The sequence below is a fragment of the Glycine soja genome, chromosome 8 (assembly GCF_004193775.1).
Source record: "Glycine soja cultivar W05 chromosome 8, ASM419377v2, whole genome shotgun sequence".
Taxonomy (NCBI): Eukaryota; Viridiplantae; Streptophyta; class Magnoliopsida; order Fabales; family Fabaceae; genus Glycine; species Glycine soja.
The window spans coordinates 9,999,104-10,017,849 of NC_041009.1; the positions used below are offsets into that span (position 1 = coordinate 9,999,104).

Here is an 18,746-nt window from a genome sequence, read left to right on the forward strand (position 1 = left end):
GTAAAAGTAAAAAAGAAAAAAATAAGTTGTTTTTGTTGTGTGTGAACGTAAAGATTCACATTTTCTTTTTTGTTTTTATAAGCACTTAAAGATTCCGATGTGCACATATATACATATGATATTAGATTAGAGATCAACCACTGCAAATTAGTCTGACATGGTAATTATGTATGTGAGAATAAATACGCGAAGTATTTTTTTTTGTAAGAAAAATAAATATATATACTATATATGCTTTATATATTCTGTGATGCTACTAGAATGTAAGAGTTATTACTATATATTAGATATTAGATTAGAATGCTTTATATACAAATCACTATATATTATTCAAGAAAAAAAATAGTACCAAGCTACAATCTATAAAAAAAAACTATACCAAAGTTATTACTAATTTATTACTTTCCTTATTACATGTTTAAGTTTATATATATATATATATATATATAGTTAAAAATATAGTTTGAAAATTGGAACCGATCCTATCAGTCTGAGTGTCTGACTGTGTCCCGATGGCTGGACCAGGTCCTATTGTTTTTTTTTCCTCTGTGGAGTGAGAAACGGCGTCGTTTTAATTTTTAGGTTTCTGATTTTAGAAATCCTGATCCGTTGTCTTCTCGTTCTCGCTTAGTCGCAGGCTCGCAGCTTCTAGGCTCCTTCCTATCGCGGCGCCGTCGTCCACGCTCCGTCGTCCGTCGTCCGTCGTCCGGTGTCCCAAAGGTATAATTCTTCTCTAAAATGCAATTGCTTCTTCTCTCTCGTCAAAGCAAAGACTGCTACATGTTTGTTTTATGGCAAATTCAGATTTTGGGTTTTGCCATTTTGTTCCTTCATATTTTTCCAATGTTTGTGATTGTGTGTGACTGTGTGTGCCTGCGGGTGTGGTTCGGTATCTTGAGCGGGCCTAAGTAAATAACTTATTACGCAACCTCGTAGTCGTACTGTTACCCCCTTTCCCTTATTGTGCGAAAAGGATTATTGAACTGTTACGTTTGGTAGTTGAAAATCCTATTGCAGATGCGGTGCTCTGTTGCTTATGGGATTTCCATAATCCTAACTGCCTTGCGTGGCAATGTGAACAACACTTGTCGATAGGAAGAGAGAAGCTTGCATGCTCAGGAACACAGTTCTGAACTTCTGATATTAATTGGAAGCCAATAATATGAGATATTTTAAAGGGTGATAACCAAGCTCTAATAACTTTTGAACGATTGAACCTGCATTATTATGTAACGAGTTGGATGTTACAACACTAAAATTAGCTATGTTAGTGCATATATTATTTTATAGTGAGGAGGGACAGTCCAGGCATGCTCGTATGCCCATTGCCCACTCATAAATATGGGATAACATGTAGCTTCTTTGATTCGTATTTTTTTGTATTTTGTTGAACAAGTTTCCTATCCTTTCTAATGGACAAGGAATGAAAATAACATTATGTTATGTAAACGTAAGTATACTTTACCGTGATTATGAAAAGAACATTATGTTATGCCCACTCAAAATTTAATTTTTTTTTTTTGGTGATTATAAAAAAACTAAGATAAAATTATTTAAAGAATATTATGTTATGTAAACGTAAGTATACTTTACCGTTTTATAAATTAATTAAAATGTTATACTTTATTTTTACAGAAATAAAATACTTGTTTCCGTCAGTTTGATTAGGATTCAGGGAGTTGTTATTTACACTCTTCATTTTCACTTGTACACTCCTCTTTCCCTTTCTTTTTCATAATCTTCCTAAAATGCCCTCCTTAACACACTCCACCTCGTCTCTTTCTTCCAAAAAAAAAACACATCGACCGTGGATGTGTCTTATGGGTGTTTAAATTCAAATCATCCAAACCTATTCTTTTTTTATTTGTTTGGATGATTTTTCTCTCAAACACATGATTTGGTTTGGCAGCGGTTTGTGGTTTTTAAATCAACCAAACCACATTAATTATTTAATTATATTAATACAGTGTTATGTATTTTTTGGTATATTATTTAATTTTTACAATTTTTTTAGTATTATGTACATGAAACTTATATAATGTATATTATTTTTTTAAATGATTTTTTTGTAGTATTATGGACATGAAATTTATACAATGTATATAATTTTTTTTGTAGTATTAAGTTTTGTAAATTATTATTTGTAATTTTTTAATGTAATTTAATTTAAAAGATGTAAAGGAAGGATATAAATTTTAATGAAATAATATTTTAGTAAAAATCGTAAAAAGTCAAACTAAACAGCAAAATATTAGTTTGATTTTACAAAAAAGGGAGTGCAATTTTCAGGCTATTTTAAGAAAAATAATTATGAAGGAAAGTGTATTAGTAACCAGAGAAAATGGAAACAGCAAATTCCTTTTATTAGGCAGGGCCGGATGGAGTCTACAGCGAAATGAAAAAAGGAAGCACAAAAACATAACTTAAACCCTCCCAATCCCATTCCAAAGTCTAAGAAACGGTTATCCCTTACAAAGTGCCGGCTGTCTCAGGTAAACGAGTGTTCTTCGCCCCCCATCTCAATTTTTCAGCTTTTTCTACACTCCACGCTCAAAAGTCAAAAAATCTTTTTCTTTTTCTTCTGGGTTTTGTGATTATACACTCTAACCAGTAATCAATCATTTTTGTTGTTTTTTTTCCCCAGAAAGCAATGTTGTCAAATAGCGGCTATCACGGCGCTATCACGCTATAGCGTAGCGGGTTTTGGAGAAAACGCAATTGCAACGGCGTCGCGTTGCGGATTCCGCGAGAATCGCGATCCCCGGAGTCTTACGCGTCGCGAAACCACGTTGGGTCGTGGCTGTTGCGTCGTCGGTTTCCGACAAGGATGAATCCGGAGAGAAACTGCATCGACGGCGACGGCGCGTTTAGGGTTCATCGTGCTGACTGCTGAAAGAGGAAACCGGGTCGGAGCGGATGCGGGTCAGTGCGGATTGCAGTTGTTTTGGGCTTGCAGAATGCTCACAAGGGCCCAAAAGTAGCCTTACTTCTACTTCACGTAAGTTTTTTCCAGAGCATTCTAGAACCTCTCATTTCCTCTGATTCTTAGTCACCACGTAGCCTTCTTCTTCGCCCAGCCTCTGTTTTTTTACGGGTAAGATTACAACTTTTTTTTTTCTTTTGTATAATACTTCTTTCTTCTTTCTCTGTTTTTTCTTTCTTCTTCTTCTTCTTCTTCCTCTGTTTTCTTGATGCTGGGGCAGGGGCAGGGGCAGAGCAGAATAAATAGATGTTTTCTTGATGCTTTTAGCTTTTTTTGATTATATGCCTTAATGGGACTTGTTTAGCTTATATATTCTATTTCAACCGCTATGGGCCTTCGCCTTCTGCTGTTTAGCTGCGACGCTATCCGCTATATTCTGTAGTGGCCTTTTGCGATTTTCCGCGATCCACTACTGACAACACTGCCAGAAAGTGAAAATGAAGAGAATGATATCGTTGAGGTTTGAGGGTTCAGCAATCAAGATTGGTGTTGGGGTAGTGACCTTAGATGACACAAGATTTGGAATTTATTTTAAAAGAAAATTGAACCAAACCGAATTGCATGTCTTATAAGTTTGATTCAGGTGATTTTTTTATGAAAAAAGAATCAAATCGAGGCACAAACACCTCTAATGCACCGAGCAGAGCAACCAGAATGGGATATTTGTAGGAAAAGAATGCGGAAGGGGGAGGTTCATATAGTAACTGTCTTCAATTCAACGCTTAATCTGTGATTCTCTCGGGTTATGACCCGACCCAGTTCAGCCCAGCCCATTGTACATTTCTCTTTGTGACAGTCACACTCATTCTATTTTGCCTTAACCTACTCTACTGCATTCTCAGGCAGTCGGGCTGAACTCTGAAGATCAAATCATTGTGAGTTTTTAATAATTGTTTCTTTGTTACATCAAAATGTTAATCGCGCAGGGCTATTTTTCTTAAATCTGTGTATGTAAATTTAGCTTGGGATGGAACAACGGGATACAAAGCTTAATCTTCAATCACATTCTGTTCTACAATTTTGCATACCTTCTGGTGTGGGTTTTGTGATATTCACTCTTTCTTAGGTTTCACTTTTGATGTTTACATATCTGCATGTGATTATATTTTTGTTATAATTTTGCTTTATTTGTAGTCCTAGGGTATTTGATTTCTAGCTGTAGTTTGAGATCTGATTTTGTATGGAGTAATACCCTTCCTAGTGGTAGGAGAATATTTCTCACTTCGTTTAAATTGTCTTAAATCCAAATTTTTACATATGCAGAGCATTTATTGAAGCAAAGTGTGGATTCTGATAACTACAAGTGCAAAGGGCATCTTTCTGTGCTAGTTATGCTATCTGTAATCGGTTTATAGTATGTTCCATTGGCTTTTTGGTATTGCAAGAAATTTTGGTTTTGTTCGTGGTTATCAACAAGGATACATTTACCAGCAGAAGTTTAGTCTGGTGAACATAAAGTTGAAATGGGTGAAAGATAGGACATTGGATGCTGTTGTTACTGGTCAGAGGGATCTTAAGGCAGCTGGGATTCTTGTCTCCATCATTTATTCTTCTTCTGAATGCTGCCTTCCAATATACCATCTTTCTCGCCACCGTGGACAACTTGGTCTTCCCAGTGACCTCAAACTTTCCACCTTTATAAGAAGATATCCCAACATATTTAATGAGTCCTCTTTTCTTGATAGTGGAGGCTCTCCTGTTCCGTGTTTCAGTTTGAGTCCTGAAGCCTTGGAGCTCCATCATGAGGAAGTCAACATCCTTCAGCAAAATCAGTTGGAACTCAGGGATAGGCTGTGCAAACTGCTTATGCTCACAAGTGATAGAATCCTTCCACTACAAACCATTGACCAGTTAAAATGGGACTTGGGTTTACCATACGATTACCAGCATTCTTTTGTTCCAAATCATCCTGAAAGTTTCTTATATGTTCGCCTTCCTGATGATCGTATTGGCCTGAAATTGTTATTTTGGGATGACAAGCTTGCCATCTCAGAGTTACAGAAGAATACTTCTCTACAACAAAAGGCAGAAGACATAAAAAATGGATCCTTAGCATTTCCAATTAGTTTCACCAGGGGTTTTGGTTTGAAAAGAAAATGCATGGAGTGGTTGAAAGATTGGCAGAAACTCCCTTATACTTCACCTTACATCAATGCCTCTCATTTGGATCCCCGTACTGATGTATCTGAGAAAAGGATAGTTGGAGTCTTCCATGAGCTCCTTCATCTCACACTCCATAAGCAAACTGAGCGCAAGAACGTTAGCAACTTGCGTAGACCCTTGGCCCTACCTCAGAAGTTTACTAAAGTATTTGAGCGTCATCCTGGTATTTTTTATATTTCCAAGAGGAGTGATACCCAAACAGTTGTTCTTAGGGAGGCCTATAATGGTCAGGAACCTGTGCAGAATCATGCCCTTGTACAAATTAGAGAGGAATTCGCAAGCCTGCTGAAGAAAGGGCTATTGGATAGGAGTAAGGGTGTATACAAAAAAAGCAGACACACTAATTTGGTGGAGGGTTTTAGAAAGGAGGTTTGCATTGCTAAAAAAACTAACCAGCTTAGTTCTCAGGATGAATCAGATTCCATGTTTTCTGAATATGATTCGGATGGCCCTCCACAAAACCCATGCTGATATATGTGAATGTGATATTTCTCTTTAGCCATTATGTTAAAGTGGTTTGGCTTATTGACAATCTTGAAATCTGGCCTAGATGGGGGATGTTTGCATTTTACTATTTTTCACCCGCTTTTGCCTCTTGTGAAGATCTGTCAATAACCAAATATGTCAACAATGCTATCTTCTTAGCAAGGGAGAGCATTTTCTGATTAGATGTAATATTCTGGAATAAGGGTTACTGCTCAATCTCATTTTAAGATTAGATAGACCCAGGTATAGCTACAATTCATTTTACCGAGAGAAATTTTGAATATCTCAAAATCTTTATGGGAGTTCAAAATGTAATTTAAAAACAATGACTAGATACCTATAGTTTTAGAGCATCTTTTTTTCTTGGGGTTGTGGGAGGTGTTTGACAAAAATCACTATTATGATATAATTTGGTTAATCCGGTATTCTATTCTTACTATGGCATGTCCTCCCGTCCCAAAAAGTTAAATTTTGCCAGGATATTATTTACGTCATTTATAATTTTATATTATGTTGGATAAAACTAATTGAAAAATTAGTTAGAAGTTGATAAGTTAGTTTATTAAATTAGAATTGTATGATAAAATTATTTGTTAAAAATATAAAATGATAGAAAAATAATAATATCATGATTTATTTTAAAAGAGTAATAAGAAAAATAAATAAAAGATAAAAGTGATAGAAAATATAAAAAGTTAGAAATTAGAAACAAGTATTTTAAAAAACATTAGTAATGTTTTAAAAAATATTAAAAGTGATTGAAAAATTATTAAAAAAATTTGTTTATCGAATAATTAAATGAATTTTTCAAATAATAAAAAAAATTAAAGTTAACTAAAATATTTTGTCAGAACATACTCATTCTTTTTAATAACAATTGACTTGTCAATTTTTAATATTACAATTTTGTAGATGACCAATCAAAAACCAATTTTTTGTGAACACAATTTAAATAAAAATCCTTTCATCCTCTTAATTCTTAAATCAATTTTGATCTTATATTAAATATTTTACAATAATATTCAAATATTAGCGATTGACGTAATAAAACACTTAAATCTAAATTGTTCTTTCAATTTTTATCAATTTGACCTACCATTTCAACTTATTTTCACAACATTGTTCTTTGTTTATAATAACTTTTATTTTGACCATCAATGGATTTTGAAAATAATTTATTTTCTTAAAAGATTATTACATCAACAGATCAACTTAACACTTACATGGGAAATATGTTGAAATTAAAATAATTAAAAGACTACTACTGCTTGGTGAAATCAAAGTGACAAAGTCCTTCAATGATTGAAAATCAACTTGGTTTACCATTTTTTCAATGACCAAATTTGTCTCGAAAATCTTTCGAATAACATTTTTTAATATTCAACCAAAACTTTTGAACAACGTTAAAATACTTCTTGATATTGGATATCAAATCTGACCAGATTTTTTTATACTTTAAAATTCACTTGTTAACATGGCACTTAACAGAACTGCAACGTATAAATAACTTGAAAGCAAATATTAGGAAAATGATAGCGTGTCCAAAAGTGTCAAATAGAAACTTAGAACATGACATCCATTTCATACACCATTTGTGATCCATGTATTGTAAAATGCAAACAGAAGGTAAAAAGCGGGGAGAAAATACAAGCATATAATGTTATTTTAACCCCCACCCAACCCCTCAAAAAAAAAGGAAGAACAATATTAAATAAGAAAAAAAAAACAAACAAACAACGAAGCTACACAGATTAATATAAAATCAGTGCAACCTTGTCAACTCTTCTACTCTCTTGCATAACTCCTCCACTGAAACGTCCACTGCCTTGGAAATTTCATCCATCTTACTGCGGTTAAGATCGAGAAATGATTCGATCAAATCTCCATCTAAAAAGTTTCTGGCTTCAACAGTTTTCTTCTCATTGTTAAATGATCTCCATTGCTCATGGCTGAGCCCTCCAACGCCTTTAATTACCTTCCTCAAATTTGACTGAAGTTTCTCCAAGAAAACATATTGCTCATGTGGAAGAGACGCAATTACCCCAATAACACCATTAATGGTGCCAAAGATAACAGTTGGAATCTGGCCCACATCAGAATCTGGCAAGCGCATAACAAGGGAGCCATGCCGGAACCGATTGACAAATTCTCCTAGGTGATACTCACCAACCACTTCAAGACGACCTCGCTCTTCATCAGTAGCACCTTCACTATTTTTCCGAACAGTGAACAGATTAAAACTGTTTTCTGCACCTAGGTATATGTCATCATCAACGATTTCAACGGCTGACATCCAATTTGCATTGTAGTCACGAGCTCTTTCCTCAATAGCACCTTCTTCATGCTATCAATAAAAGAACAATTTATCATTCCAAAAGAATGTACTCATTATATATACAAAAATCAGTTATTCATCCAAAACACTAAGCAGAAGAACAGTTGAAATTTAACAAAACCAGACAGAAACTAGTGTCACAACAGTTTAAAATTTACCTTGTAGATTAACAAGGAAATTGACTTCATCAGATCACCAACTACAATAAAATCTCCTCTAGTTTGCACATAAAGTGCTAGGATGTGTCCGTGATGTCCACATTCAGACTGCAATTCATGAGTACCATCATCCCGGAGCACCCACTTATACAGCTGAATTTTTTGATTAATAGCTGCAAGCAATTTACCATTAAATGCATTCAAGCAATAAACAGCTCCTTTTGTCTCTTTCTCGGCAATTAGCTGTAGTTTTCCATCTTCAACAGCAAAAACAAGAATTCTTCCCTACATGTTTTAAAATGGCCAAAGGAAGCAGGATATCAGAAGCTTTGACTAGAACAATGCTGAAAAAATACAAATTTCTCAACTTACTTTGGTTGGTTCATTTTCCTCTGGCAGTACATATGCAGTTCCAACACAGTAATACACATTATTGTCATCTGAGAAGGAGCAGCTAATTATGAAGCAACCATACTCATAAGTGTCAAGAGAATAAGTTGATATGAACTCAAAAGTCTGGTCATCCAGCAAGCGGACAAAGTGCATTTCTGAGTCTTCACCACTAGCTGGGTTGTATTTCAAACTACAAATAGCAAAAGTCCTAGATTGCTCCTGGTGGCAGATACGTCGTGCGTGCTCCCCCAGCGGAATAGAGCGAATATGAAGTTTTTGTATATCATCAATAGTGCCAATAGTAAGCTCACCTTCTTTTGCAATTGCCAAACTGTTTCAGTTATTAACAGTAGATGAGTGTCATCACCAGTAAAAGATTTTACATTAAATTGTACAAGATCCAAGAACAGCACAAGGGGATATGTAAACAACTCTAGTAAGTCAAACTAACAAAGACCAAGATACCTGTCTGGAAAAGCAGCAGAATTGAAAGGACACATGTGACTCACTTCCTTCAGATTCACATTACTATAAAGTAATTTTTTGTTACTACTATAAATTACAGTTGGCCGATCAGATGCAGCAAATACATGAGTAGTATTTTTGGAGGAGAAAGTCCGTAGTGTTATAGGTTGTGTCCCTAGAGATACCTTTTTCCTATCTGTTAATTCACCGGTACTAGTATTCAACATAAAGTTTAAGAGATGGCCATCACCAAGGGCACATAGCAAGTACGATATCTGGAGAATAAAATGAAAAAAGCAACACACTTTAATAAGATGTTTTTAAGAAGGAAACTACCATTAAACTTGTGACATTGAAAGTTAAGCAATGCCTCAATTTAACATGAGCATAAGAGTAAAAAGATATTAATGTTGCTGGGTAGTATATTCCTCACAACTGTCGCACATGTAAAAATCCAAAATCTCTACTTCAAAAATAGAACTTACAAGAAATAAAGTAAGAAAGCAGAATGCCAGAATCAAAAAAATAAAAGCAAGTACAAAAAATGACTCAAGGAAAACCTACCCCTTCAAAGGCACAAAGAAGAACAGAACGAGGTATGATCTCCCCTCCTAATTGTTCCTTTGTGATGAGACTCAGATCAGGAAGAGAAAAAATTCTAACACTTATGTCTGTCCACATTCCAACTGCTGCTAGATTACTGTGATTGGGGTTTTCACCAATGGGATTTATGTCCAGGCATGAAATCTCATACTCTAGCTGGGCATGCTTTACTTCCTGTAATATGCCATCTCCAATTTCAAGGTAAACCAAATGCCCTCCTCCTGTGGCCAACAAAACCTGTGTCCAAGTGTAACAATAATTATCAATTTAATTGCAAACTCAATATGTATTGTCATAATAAAATCCAACAATATGTGCATAGTGTAAAAGTAATGCAATAGATTGAAGCAAATTCTCTTAAATGGTAACTTTAGTAGAGCTTGATTGGATACCATACCAAAACTACTCTGATGGAGATCCAGAAATAAATATCAAAGGCCAAGTTTTGAAGTTGCAGCCAAGCACAACATTTATTTGGCCAGCATAAAAAATACTGATACTTCTGGTCAAAATTGATTCTAGTATTTCTATACGAATTAAACAAAATTATGTTTGGCTGAACAGTCTTATATTACTTTGTAGACTGTAGTCTGTAGCTTTAAGATATCAGAATCTGGAGTTCTCCACCCTTTGGAGGAGTCTTTCAGTGATGGAAAATCCTTTCAACTTTTAAGGAGTTAAAATGAGTAAAATATACATTGTCACTGGGTCATTAACTTTTTTTAGCTTTAACTTTCACTGTTATTGGATTATTGTTTTATATTATTAAAAACATAGGGCAAAATAAATATTACAATATCTGAATTAAAATATCAAAACAAAAAAAAGAAACAAATTTATCGGTATAAAAGACATTCTTATTCATGTAGAATATTTTATTATTGGAGTTTCACTGAACACCAAAAACAATCCATGGAGAATCAAAGAACATGATTCTTTAAGTAAATGAAATGATGGAAGCAGGCATTAAAAAACTACAGCCTTCACACCTAACTAACATTTACTGTACCTTCAGGAAATCTGTCTTTCATGCTTATAGCCTCACTGAACACCAAAAAACAATCCTTGAAGAATCAAAGAACATGATTTTCTAAGTAAATTAAAAATTGGAAGCAGGCATTAAAAAACTAGAGCCTTCACACCTAACATAAACTCGAAGGAAATATTCATCTTTCATGCATACAAAAAAATTCCATACAACCAATGACAAATATTTACAATTACTAATTCAGCATCCCTTCAACTGTCTTCCTCCTTTTATCTTTAAGAATTAACCCAAGGTAGCATTTATTACTTATCAGGATTACATTCTACTTCAATGATCTTATAGCTTTCTAAACACAATAATTTCACCCAAATGACTCTGGCAGCTAATAGGAAAACAGGGGCTCAAGCCATATTAAAATTAATGATAAGGAGCTTTTCATATGTCACTATTTCCATTGCCCTGATAGCTAATGTACATCAAAATTATTTCCATCGAAACAAGTAGGAGGGGGAATGTGACAGACTCTGATCTGCCTCTACTCAGATAAGCCACATTGACGAGGGAACCCATTGCAATTAAAAAACCACTAAAAAAATATCGCCTATAATTTTTTAAGATAATGTTTTTGTAAAGCATCCAAATCACACCTGGGTAGCGTTTGCCGTAGCTACATTTACTGAATAGCCTGATGGTGCATGCCATTCATTCCGAAGATCTCTAGTTGTGGAGCTGACCAGTCTGACAGAGCTTGAAGTAACCTGTAATGCTGGTTTATTAGCTAATGGCAGGTGACTGCCATAAAACAAAATAAAAATTAACTAAAAAAGCATAGAAGAGTACAGCAGAATAGCATCAATTTACAAAAATTAATCAAACTAACAAAAAAGGAGCATGCAAAACTTAAGCTTACAAAAGAAGCTTCAAGAATATTAACACATTATATAAGTTTAAATCTTTATTTCTTTAAAGTTCCAACGCATTTTAATTCTTTTAGTTTGATTCCAATTATGACTTACCCACAGTTTTGTATTATCCAAAAACTCTAAATAAATTTCTTATTTTTTTCACAAAATGGACAATCTTTTATATAACAAAGAAACTAAAAAGATGTAGGTGTTAAATCAAGATGAAAAGAAAACCAATATGGTAATAAGGCAAGAACCTACTTGAACAAGTTGATTATGAACTGCATCATGGCAAAATAAAGTCTGCACTTGAGAACAGAATCCCTCAATCTCAGTTTCTTCCAGCTCATCCTCAAGATTCATTGCTAAGATTCTTGTTTCACTTATAAAACTCACAACCAGAAAAGTATCAAAAGGATCATCTGTTGAGGATCTCAGTGACCACATTCCTTTGATACCTTGAAGTTCTACCGATGCCTAGATCAAATACATGCATAAAAAAATTAATATTTTGTAAGGAGTTTGTCATTAATATAAAGATTTATTTTTCCAATTTCCATTCCTTTTGAATGTGTCTTGGGTGCAAATATTCCACACTGAGGTAGAGGAAGGGGAGCTGACCTGTTCATTAATCCCTATTCCATTACGAACGACACGAAGAGAACCATCCTTGTAAGCTCCAGAGCAAGTTACAACCTGACCTTGGCCCTGCCTTTCGAGGTCTACCACACAGAAGTCAACAATAGGCCCCAAATTGACATACCTTTCCAATACTTCCACATAAGAACCTTTTGCATCAGGCTGTAGATTTAGTTTTATTAGCTGCATTTTACCATCAGAGATTGTCAATATGTTATGTCTGAATATGTAAGCATAAGTATTCAGCTATGGATATGCCATACTACACTTCCAAAGTCTTTAAAGCAACATGAATAGAGAGGACAATGAAGAAAACACTTCACATATTGCAAAAGCTTCCTGATACAGATTTGTTCTTTACCTTGTTATCTTATATTAGAGGAAAAAAATTAGAAGAAAAGAAAATATCCTTAGAAAAAAACTTGATTGTTTTGGTGAAGCAGGTCCCTCTTGTATTGTCTTATTGCCTTATGTCCCTACTATACTATTTCATTTGCTTTGTTATGGAGTTGGAATGCCAGAATATTCATTATATATATATATATATATATATATATATATATATATATGCTGTTAAATTATGTTTGGGGTACCAGGATAGGTTTTAAGTAATATTTCAAAAGTCTCAAGTTTGACAACCTTGCTATTTTACTATATAAATAAAGCTGTGCTCTCTAAGCTATATTTAAACAAGTACATTCAAGAGTCATAAATTCTCAAATCTCAATACAACTAATAAGCAATCAACCCAACATAAGCTACAGATTCCATTTCATATTAAAATAATGAAATAAGTCAAAGCCTCCATACTAGTTCAAAACTAGTACTTGGGGAGACAGAAATTGGGAAATAATTCACTTTCATGTTATGATCTCACAAAATGAAAATTTATAAAGTAATTTTCCAGTTCATTACCCCACCTGTGAATCTCCATAACTTGAACCAACGTAGACGAATGCATTATCAAGGTATGATATTGTAGATGCAATGGAAGTCTCCCCAAGGGGCTCAATTTTGAGTCCCGTAACCCTACAAAATAAATGTAAATGACAAACCATAAGATCCAACAGTTAAAATAGTGGTCCATTGTTTTTTTCTTTTTGATAAAAATACAGATTTTTATTCAATCAATATACTGATGACAAGAATGAAAGATCACATACTTTTCTTTCTCATGGATTATTACAAGTAGGCTAACCAACCCTGTATGGTCACCAAGTAAATATCGAGAACCGTCAGGATCAACTCTTCCATAGGCTTTTGTAATTGACTGAAAAGCACACAAGGTATAATTAAGATGGAAGGGAAGTGCAAGAACTCGTATTGTACAAATGCAGTTCGTGAAAATTCAAAAATTTACAGATGATTTAAATGGAAGTACAAAAAATAATTTTTAGCATACAGGTCTGATTGGGATAGCCTTGAAAGCATTAGCACTGCAGTACACTATGGTTTCTTCCCCAATAATAAGCACACCACAAAGAGGTGGGGGAACTGGTATCAATAAATCAGCCCCATTATCGAGATTGTTCTGGGACCATGGACCTTCAACAAAATCTTTATCCTTCAGTGCAACCTCATATGTTTTAACATGACGAGCATCTTTATTATCCTGTCATTGATGAAAACATAGTAACAAATCCATCAAAACCAAAAATGTTTATGCTAAACACCATTTTTCCAACCAAATATATTGCATAAAGGAAATGCAAGAAAAAAAAAATCATATTCTTGCAGAACTGCATGCAGCCACATAAATTTAGCCTCCTTGTACAGAGCTCTAGATTTCTAAAAGCATTTAGCATGGACCCAAAGACTAAAATAAAAGAGCAGAGGAAAGAAAAGAAGCAAAACAAGATGACACCTCAGAATCTACTCAATGAACTAACAAACTAATAACACCTCTGTCCAAGATAACACAAATTTTGCATCCTTATATAGAGCTCTAGATTTCTAAAGTATTTAGCATGGACCCTAAGACGAAAATAAAAGAGCAGAGGAGAGAAGAAGCAAAACAAGATAACAACTCAGTCTATTCAATGAACTAATCAACTAATAACCCAAAAACAATAGGTAGAATAAAATTAGAAACCTGGTAAAGAACCACAATAGTTGGCTTTGAACAACCATAAAGAAATTTGATATCCAAAACTTGGAGCTCCTCAAGCCTGAAAACAAATGCATCATAATTTTAATAAACTATATCAGAAACAGAAACAAAAAAAAAGGAAAAAGAAAAACTAAGTATGAAAATTACAAGAAATAAATTATAAATAAAAACATTTTCAATTTATAAAATGTCATTTTATTTTAAATTCCAAATAAGGTTTCTAGAAGAGTTAGGTAGTAACGATCAAGATCAGAATAATCTGATCTGATTCTCCCTTATTTTCTCCATATATTATCCTAATATTTATTCTGTGATCAGGGTGGTTAGGATCTCTCCTTGTCAGCTCTGCCTTTATAAATCATGTAATTCAAATCAATCAATAATACAAAAATATATTTTTCTTCTCCTAAAATTACATAGGATCAAATCTTCAGCCCTGATCCTGTGTTCAGTGTTCGCAATCCATGTAGTGTGTTGACAAGCCAAAAAAAAAATAGTGACTGCAACAAAAAAAATATAACATACTTGAAGTTGCTCAGGCATTGTTTCAAAAAGAAGCACCAAAATATCTTTGGGGGTAAAGCAATCTTAATTGGAACTTTTTTTTATCAATAACATGTATAGCAAAGTTTTGAACTTCAAAACTCCTTTTGATGTACTCAAGTTTCTTTTTCAAATAATAGACTCTCTCACTTCACCTCTAAGAATATTTGGGTGTACTCTGTACTGTTTTTGTGCATACTCATGAACCAAATTTAAGTAAACTTGAACCTATAGCAAAAGTATACCGTTATGCTCCCAACCAAAAAAGATACAAATTACTTACACCCATATTTTAAGAATGTTCTCTTAGGTAACATAACATTTAAAACTGACACCAAACAAACTTGCAAGCCACTATGAGATCAGCAAAGCATAAACAAAGCTAGGGTTGTTTTCCCGGCACTGCAGTCGTCCAAAGTCACAGCGGAGCTAACATGAAAAAAGATACAGAGAAACTAAACTGTACAGACACCCATTTACATTCATGACTTAGCTCCACCACCATGACATCCACAGTTTTGATCAATGTTTCTAAAACCAGACCGATTATTGAACCAATTAAGGCATTGGTTCAAGGTTCAATGGTTCAACCATGGTTGAACCAGTATTAATAAAATAATAATAATTATTATATAATTGTTAACTGTCTGTACAGGAGAAAGTTTGGATTTTAAAACCATCTCAATTAAATACATAGATTAAACCAACTAATAAAAGTATATTCATACTTCATTTTGTTCTTTCAAAGAAAGCTATATTTAAGTTCACTATTGACCCAAATCCTTGACGCATGAGATGCGGAATCCACTTTTCAATCTTATGTAAAGACACCAACAATATCCAACTTGACATAGGTTCACAGTTCATTCTTACACAACCAGGGCTTTGGCAATGGTAACTGGTAATCCTTAATCAAGGTCATAGGCTCATAGTTACTAGCACTACATTTATGCATACCTAGCAAAGGTCAAATTGTAAATAGAATCCATTTGTAGAAAACCAAGGGAATAATATGGTTACCTTATATTAAATGCTTCCTTGAGCTGTCCTTTATTGTCGAAGGGAATAACCTGGAAGATCAATGAACAGTTCATTCAAATACTTTAACATGACATTAAACAGAAACATATTGTCATTCTAATCTTCTAATATTTTTACAGGATGGTGAATGAGAAGAAATTACATACTTTAAACAAACCATCATACAAGTGGAGTCCAATCAACCTACAATCAGGATCAATAATGCCAATCTGCAGAAAGAGAATGGAATAACAGCTGAAATGCATTGAACAACTTTCAACTGATCCTAGACTAGATAAAGCATAAACGTTAAAAATATCAAAACTGAGAGAATATTATAACTATCAAAGTTTTATCAGTAGATAGAAGTAAAACAATTCAAATACCTGACCATTATCTGTGGGACGTCCTATCCGGTCAGAAACATCCCCCATTGCCCTGGATGGCAATAACATAACATAAGAGAATTAAACAGATAAAGAAGACAATCATTCATGCCCTTACTAGGAATTTCAATTTATAGTAAGATACAGAAATCGGAAAGCCTAACTGTTTCTTTGAGCTATTTTGACTCATTATGTCATTTGTTTTCATTTTTTAGGAGGATTTCCTCTCCTGTCTCCTGCCCCATATGTACATTCTCTCAGACTTACACCACTCACACACATTTAAGTTAGGGATCTGGGATTCCATTCTTATTTTGACTTACAATTCCCAACTTAATTCCAACTCCAAAGTCCTGTTAGGGTCCCAAATGACCCAGACAAGACCTATTCAATTAACATAAGGTAATGTCTTGTCAGGACAGAGGAAAACATTTCAATTTTCATTTTTCACAGAAATTCCTAGCTTGTATGCTAAAGATAAAGATACTGTACTCAAAAGCACAAAATTATCAACCAATAATCCCATTCAAACGAAGTAAAAGAGGCATCCTAATGCACAAGACTCAATCTGGGGAGGTCGGATGCATGCAATTTACCCAACAACTGGATTTTTCCCTCCCAAGTTCTAAGAGATACTAATTTCCTTCTTTATAAGTTCTAACACATCAGAAAGAGGTTATACAAAATATATCAATCTGGACTTTCTTGTCATATAGAAACAATGTGCTATGTTAAGTGCAAGCAAATACAAAATACATGTCAGAAACATATTTTCTCCCCATTCCTTCATCTGGCAGCACCAGCAAGCTTAGTAGTAATAACTAATGAAGCAGTAGTCTATTAACAAAGACACTGCTTCAAAGTTATGAAACTATCTTTTACACATTGCATACAAAGTACCCTATCCTAAACTAATTGGATTATTGAATTAAAAATTCACATTGAGATTGTTAATAATACCCCAGCTGACAGCTTATACAGCCCCTACATCATAATTGCTTATGATTAAAAACAATGTTGATTTCAATCTATACAAAAACAATACTGGACACAAGTAAATCCACTCCAAAGGAAAGAATTGGTGCTTCCTCACACATACCGTGTAACAAGCTCACCAGTCTCGGAATCCCATTGAAGAACACAGAATTTGTATCTTTCAGTTGCAATAAAAAGATAATCCTGCGCTTCACCCTGGTTGAAACCAAAAAAAAAAAAAAATACATTATGGAAGAAAAAACTACAACATTAGACAATAACTCAAAAAACAAGGATGCTTGAATTTTCTCACATGAGGGCGGAAGAGTTCAAGTGTTGCAATTCTTCCATATATCGGCACATCCAACATAGGCTGCAAAAAGAAGTTCCAGTTTAACATTTATCTGATTTTATTGAGCACATTCGTCGAAAACAGAAGACAACAAAATCCAAAAAATGCATATTCAAATAAAAATGATTAAAACAAGTAGCCTGTGAAATGGAATAGAGAAAGAACCTGCAAGCCTTGGGGAGAAAGCAGGTGAATCTCGATGCGCGTGCATTTCCTGGAAGAAAAACGAAGTGAAAGGGTAAATAAGTGGAGATGAAAATGAAAGAGAAGAAAGGAACCCTAGGAAAAGGAAAGAGAATGAGTAGATACGCGATGATGAGATTGAGGTCTTGAGGACTGGTGAAATTGCCGACGCAGGAGTGGGTGACGTTGGTGGGTTTGTGAGCCGTGACGACGTAGTTCCATATAGTCATCGTTCTCTTCTCTTGTTTCTCTGGTTCGAATGTTCTGCGATTCCGAAATGAATAGGGTTTAGTTTCGGTTCGGTTCAGAGTGATTAACCGCTTCCGCTTAGGGCGTGCCCCACAACGCAACAAGCACCTCCTTCGAGCCCTCGTCTGCTAAAGTGAAGTGAGTGAGCTGCTTATTTTCTTCTATTTTTTATTATCCAACAACCCCCTTTGCCTCAGAGTCACCAATCGCGGTAACAATCTTAATCAAATTATCTAAGAATAACTTTAGAAATTACCAACATCATTATCAGTAAAATAAATAATTAAAATATAATCTATAATTATTAATAAAAAAAATTTAATTATTTTTGTGACAAACTAAACAACTAAAGAAATTAGTAGTGCATATATGATAAATTTATTAATTTTAAAATAATTAATTTCAATATGATTTGTAATTATATGTAAAATTACATTGTTCCCATATATAATTTATATTATATGTTTTCTTTTTAAATTTAGGTGTACTTTTAAATTATAAATTCAAAATATTCACACGTAAATATAAATAAATAAAAACGTAAGTTGTTTTAAATGTAAACAGTAAAAACAGATGTTCAAAACAATAACACTCATTTGTGCCCTCATGAATTGGGGAGAGAAGAAGCGGCCATGATGGATTGGTTTATGTTAAATTATTTTTTTTCTTTTTTTATGTAAAACTCTAAAAATATACATTTTGAACCCGAGTAATTAAAGATTAAATATCTCAATTTGAAATAAAAAAAAATATTTATGAGATTTAAAAACTAAAAATATAGTGAATTTTAATGATTTTGTGAGGCATGAA

General features: G+C 33.9%; 2 protein-coding genes across 6 annotated transcripts; one reads left to right on the forward strand and one right to left on the reverse strand.

The window, feature by feature from the left end:
• The first annotated feature begins 2,272 nt into the window (after positions 1–2,272).
• On the forward strand, positions 2,273–6,069 carry LOC114421810 (protein WHAT'S THIS FACTOR 9, mitochondrial-like). 5 transcript variants are annotated; one of them, XM_028387889.1, is made up of 4 exons: positions 2,273–2,492; positions 2,645–3,094; positions 3,288–3,858; positions 4,247–6,069. In XM_028387889.1, exon 4 carries the CDS (start codon positions 4,340–4,342, stop codon positions 5,615–5,617), a length of 1,278 nt encoding a protein of 425 aa, XP_028243690.1. In that variant the 5' UTR covers positions 2,273–2,492; positions 2,645–3,094; positions 3,288–3,858; positions 4,247–4,339; the 3' UTR covers positions 5,618–6,069. The 5 variants fall into 5 exon arrangements, with proteins under 5 accessions (XP_028243690.1, XP_028243691.1, XP_028243692.1 ...); XM_028387890.1 differs by having other exon boundaries at positions 3,338–3,858; XM_028387891.1 differs by having other exon boundaries at positions 2,645–2,998; positions 3,338–3,858.
• A 1,084-nt stretch (positions 6,070–7,153) lies between these two features.
• LOC114421812 (DNA damage-binding protein 1a-like) lies at positions 7,154–18,090 on the reverse strand. The gene is made up of 19 exons (XM_028387894.1): positions 17,814–18,090; positions 17,670–17,718; positions 17,466–17,525; positions 17,277–17,368; positions 16,178–16,229; positions 15,959–16,021; positions 15,792–15,841; positions 14,211–14,286; positions 13,521–13,730; positions 13,282–13,388; positions 13,039–13,147; positions 12,101–12,301; positions 11,741–11,956; positions 11,222–11,332; positions 9,548–9,823; positions 8,984–9,258; positions 8,498–8,849; positions 8,126–8,410; positions 7,154–7,976 (listed from the first exon to the last, which is right to left on the reverse strand). Exons 1-19 carry the CDS (start codon positions 17,915–17,917, stop codon positions 7,395–7,397), a joined length of 3,270 nt encoding a protein of 1,089 aa, XP_028243695.1. The 5' UTR covers positions 17,918–18,090; the 3' UTR covers positions 7,154–7,394.
• Between the last annotated feature and the right edge of the window lie 656 nt (positions 18,091–18,746).

What these genes read in the sequence shown, in the direction of transcription:
- LOC114421810 (XM_028387889.1), top strand. Translation starts at nt 4,340, where the DNA reads ATGTTCCATTGGCTTTTTGGTATTGCAAGAAATTTTGGTTTTGTTCGT.
- LOC114421812 (XM_028387894.1), bottom strand. Translation starts at nt 17,917, where the DNA reads ATGACTATATGGAACTACGTCGTCACGGCTCACAAACCCACCAACGTC. An exon ending in TCTGCTGCTTTTCCAGACAG is followed by an intron (nt 8,850 to 8,983) that starts GTATCTTGGTCT and finishes TAACTGAAACAG; the next exon opens with TTTGGCAATTGCAAAAGAAG. An exon ending in AGGAAAATGAACCAACCAAA is followed by an intron (nt 8,411 to 8,497) that starts GTAAGTTGAGAA and finishes TAAAACATGTAG; the next exon opens with GGAAGAATTCTTGTTTTTGC.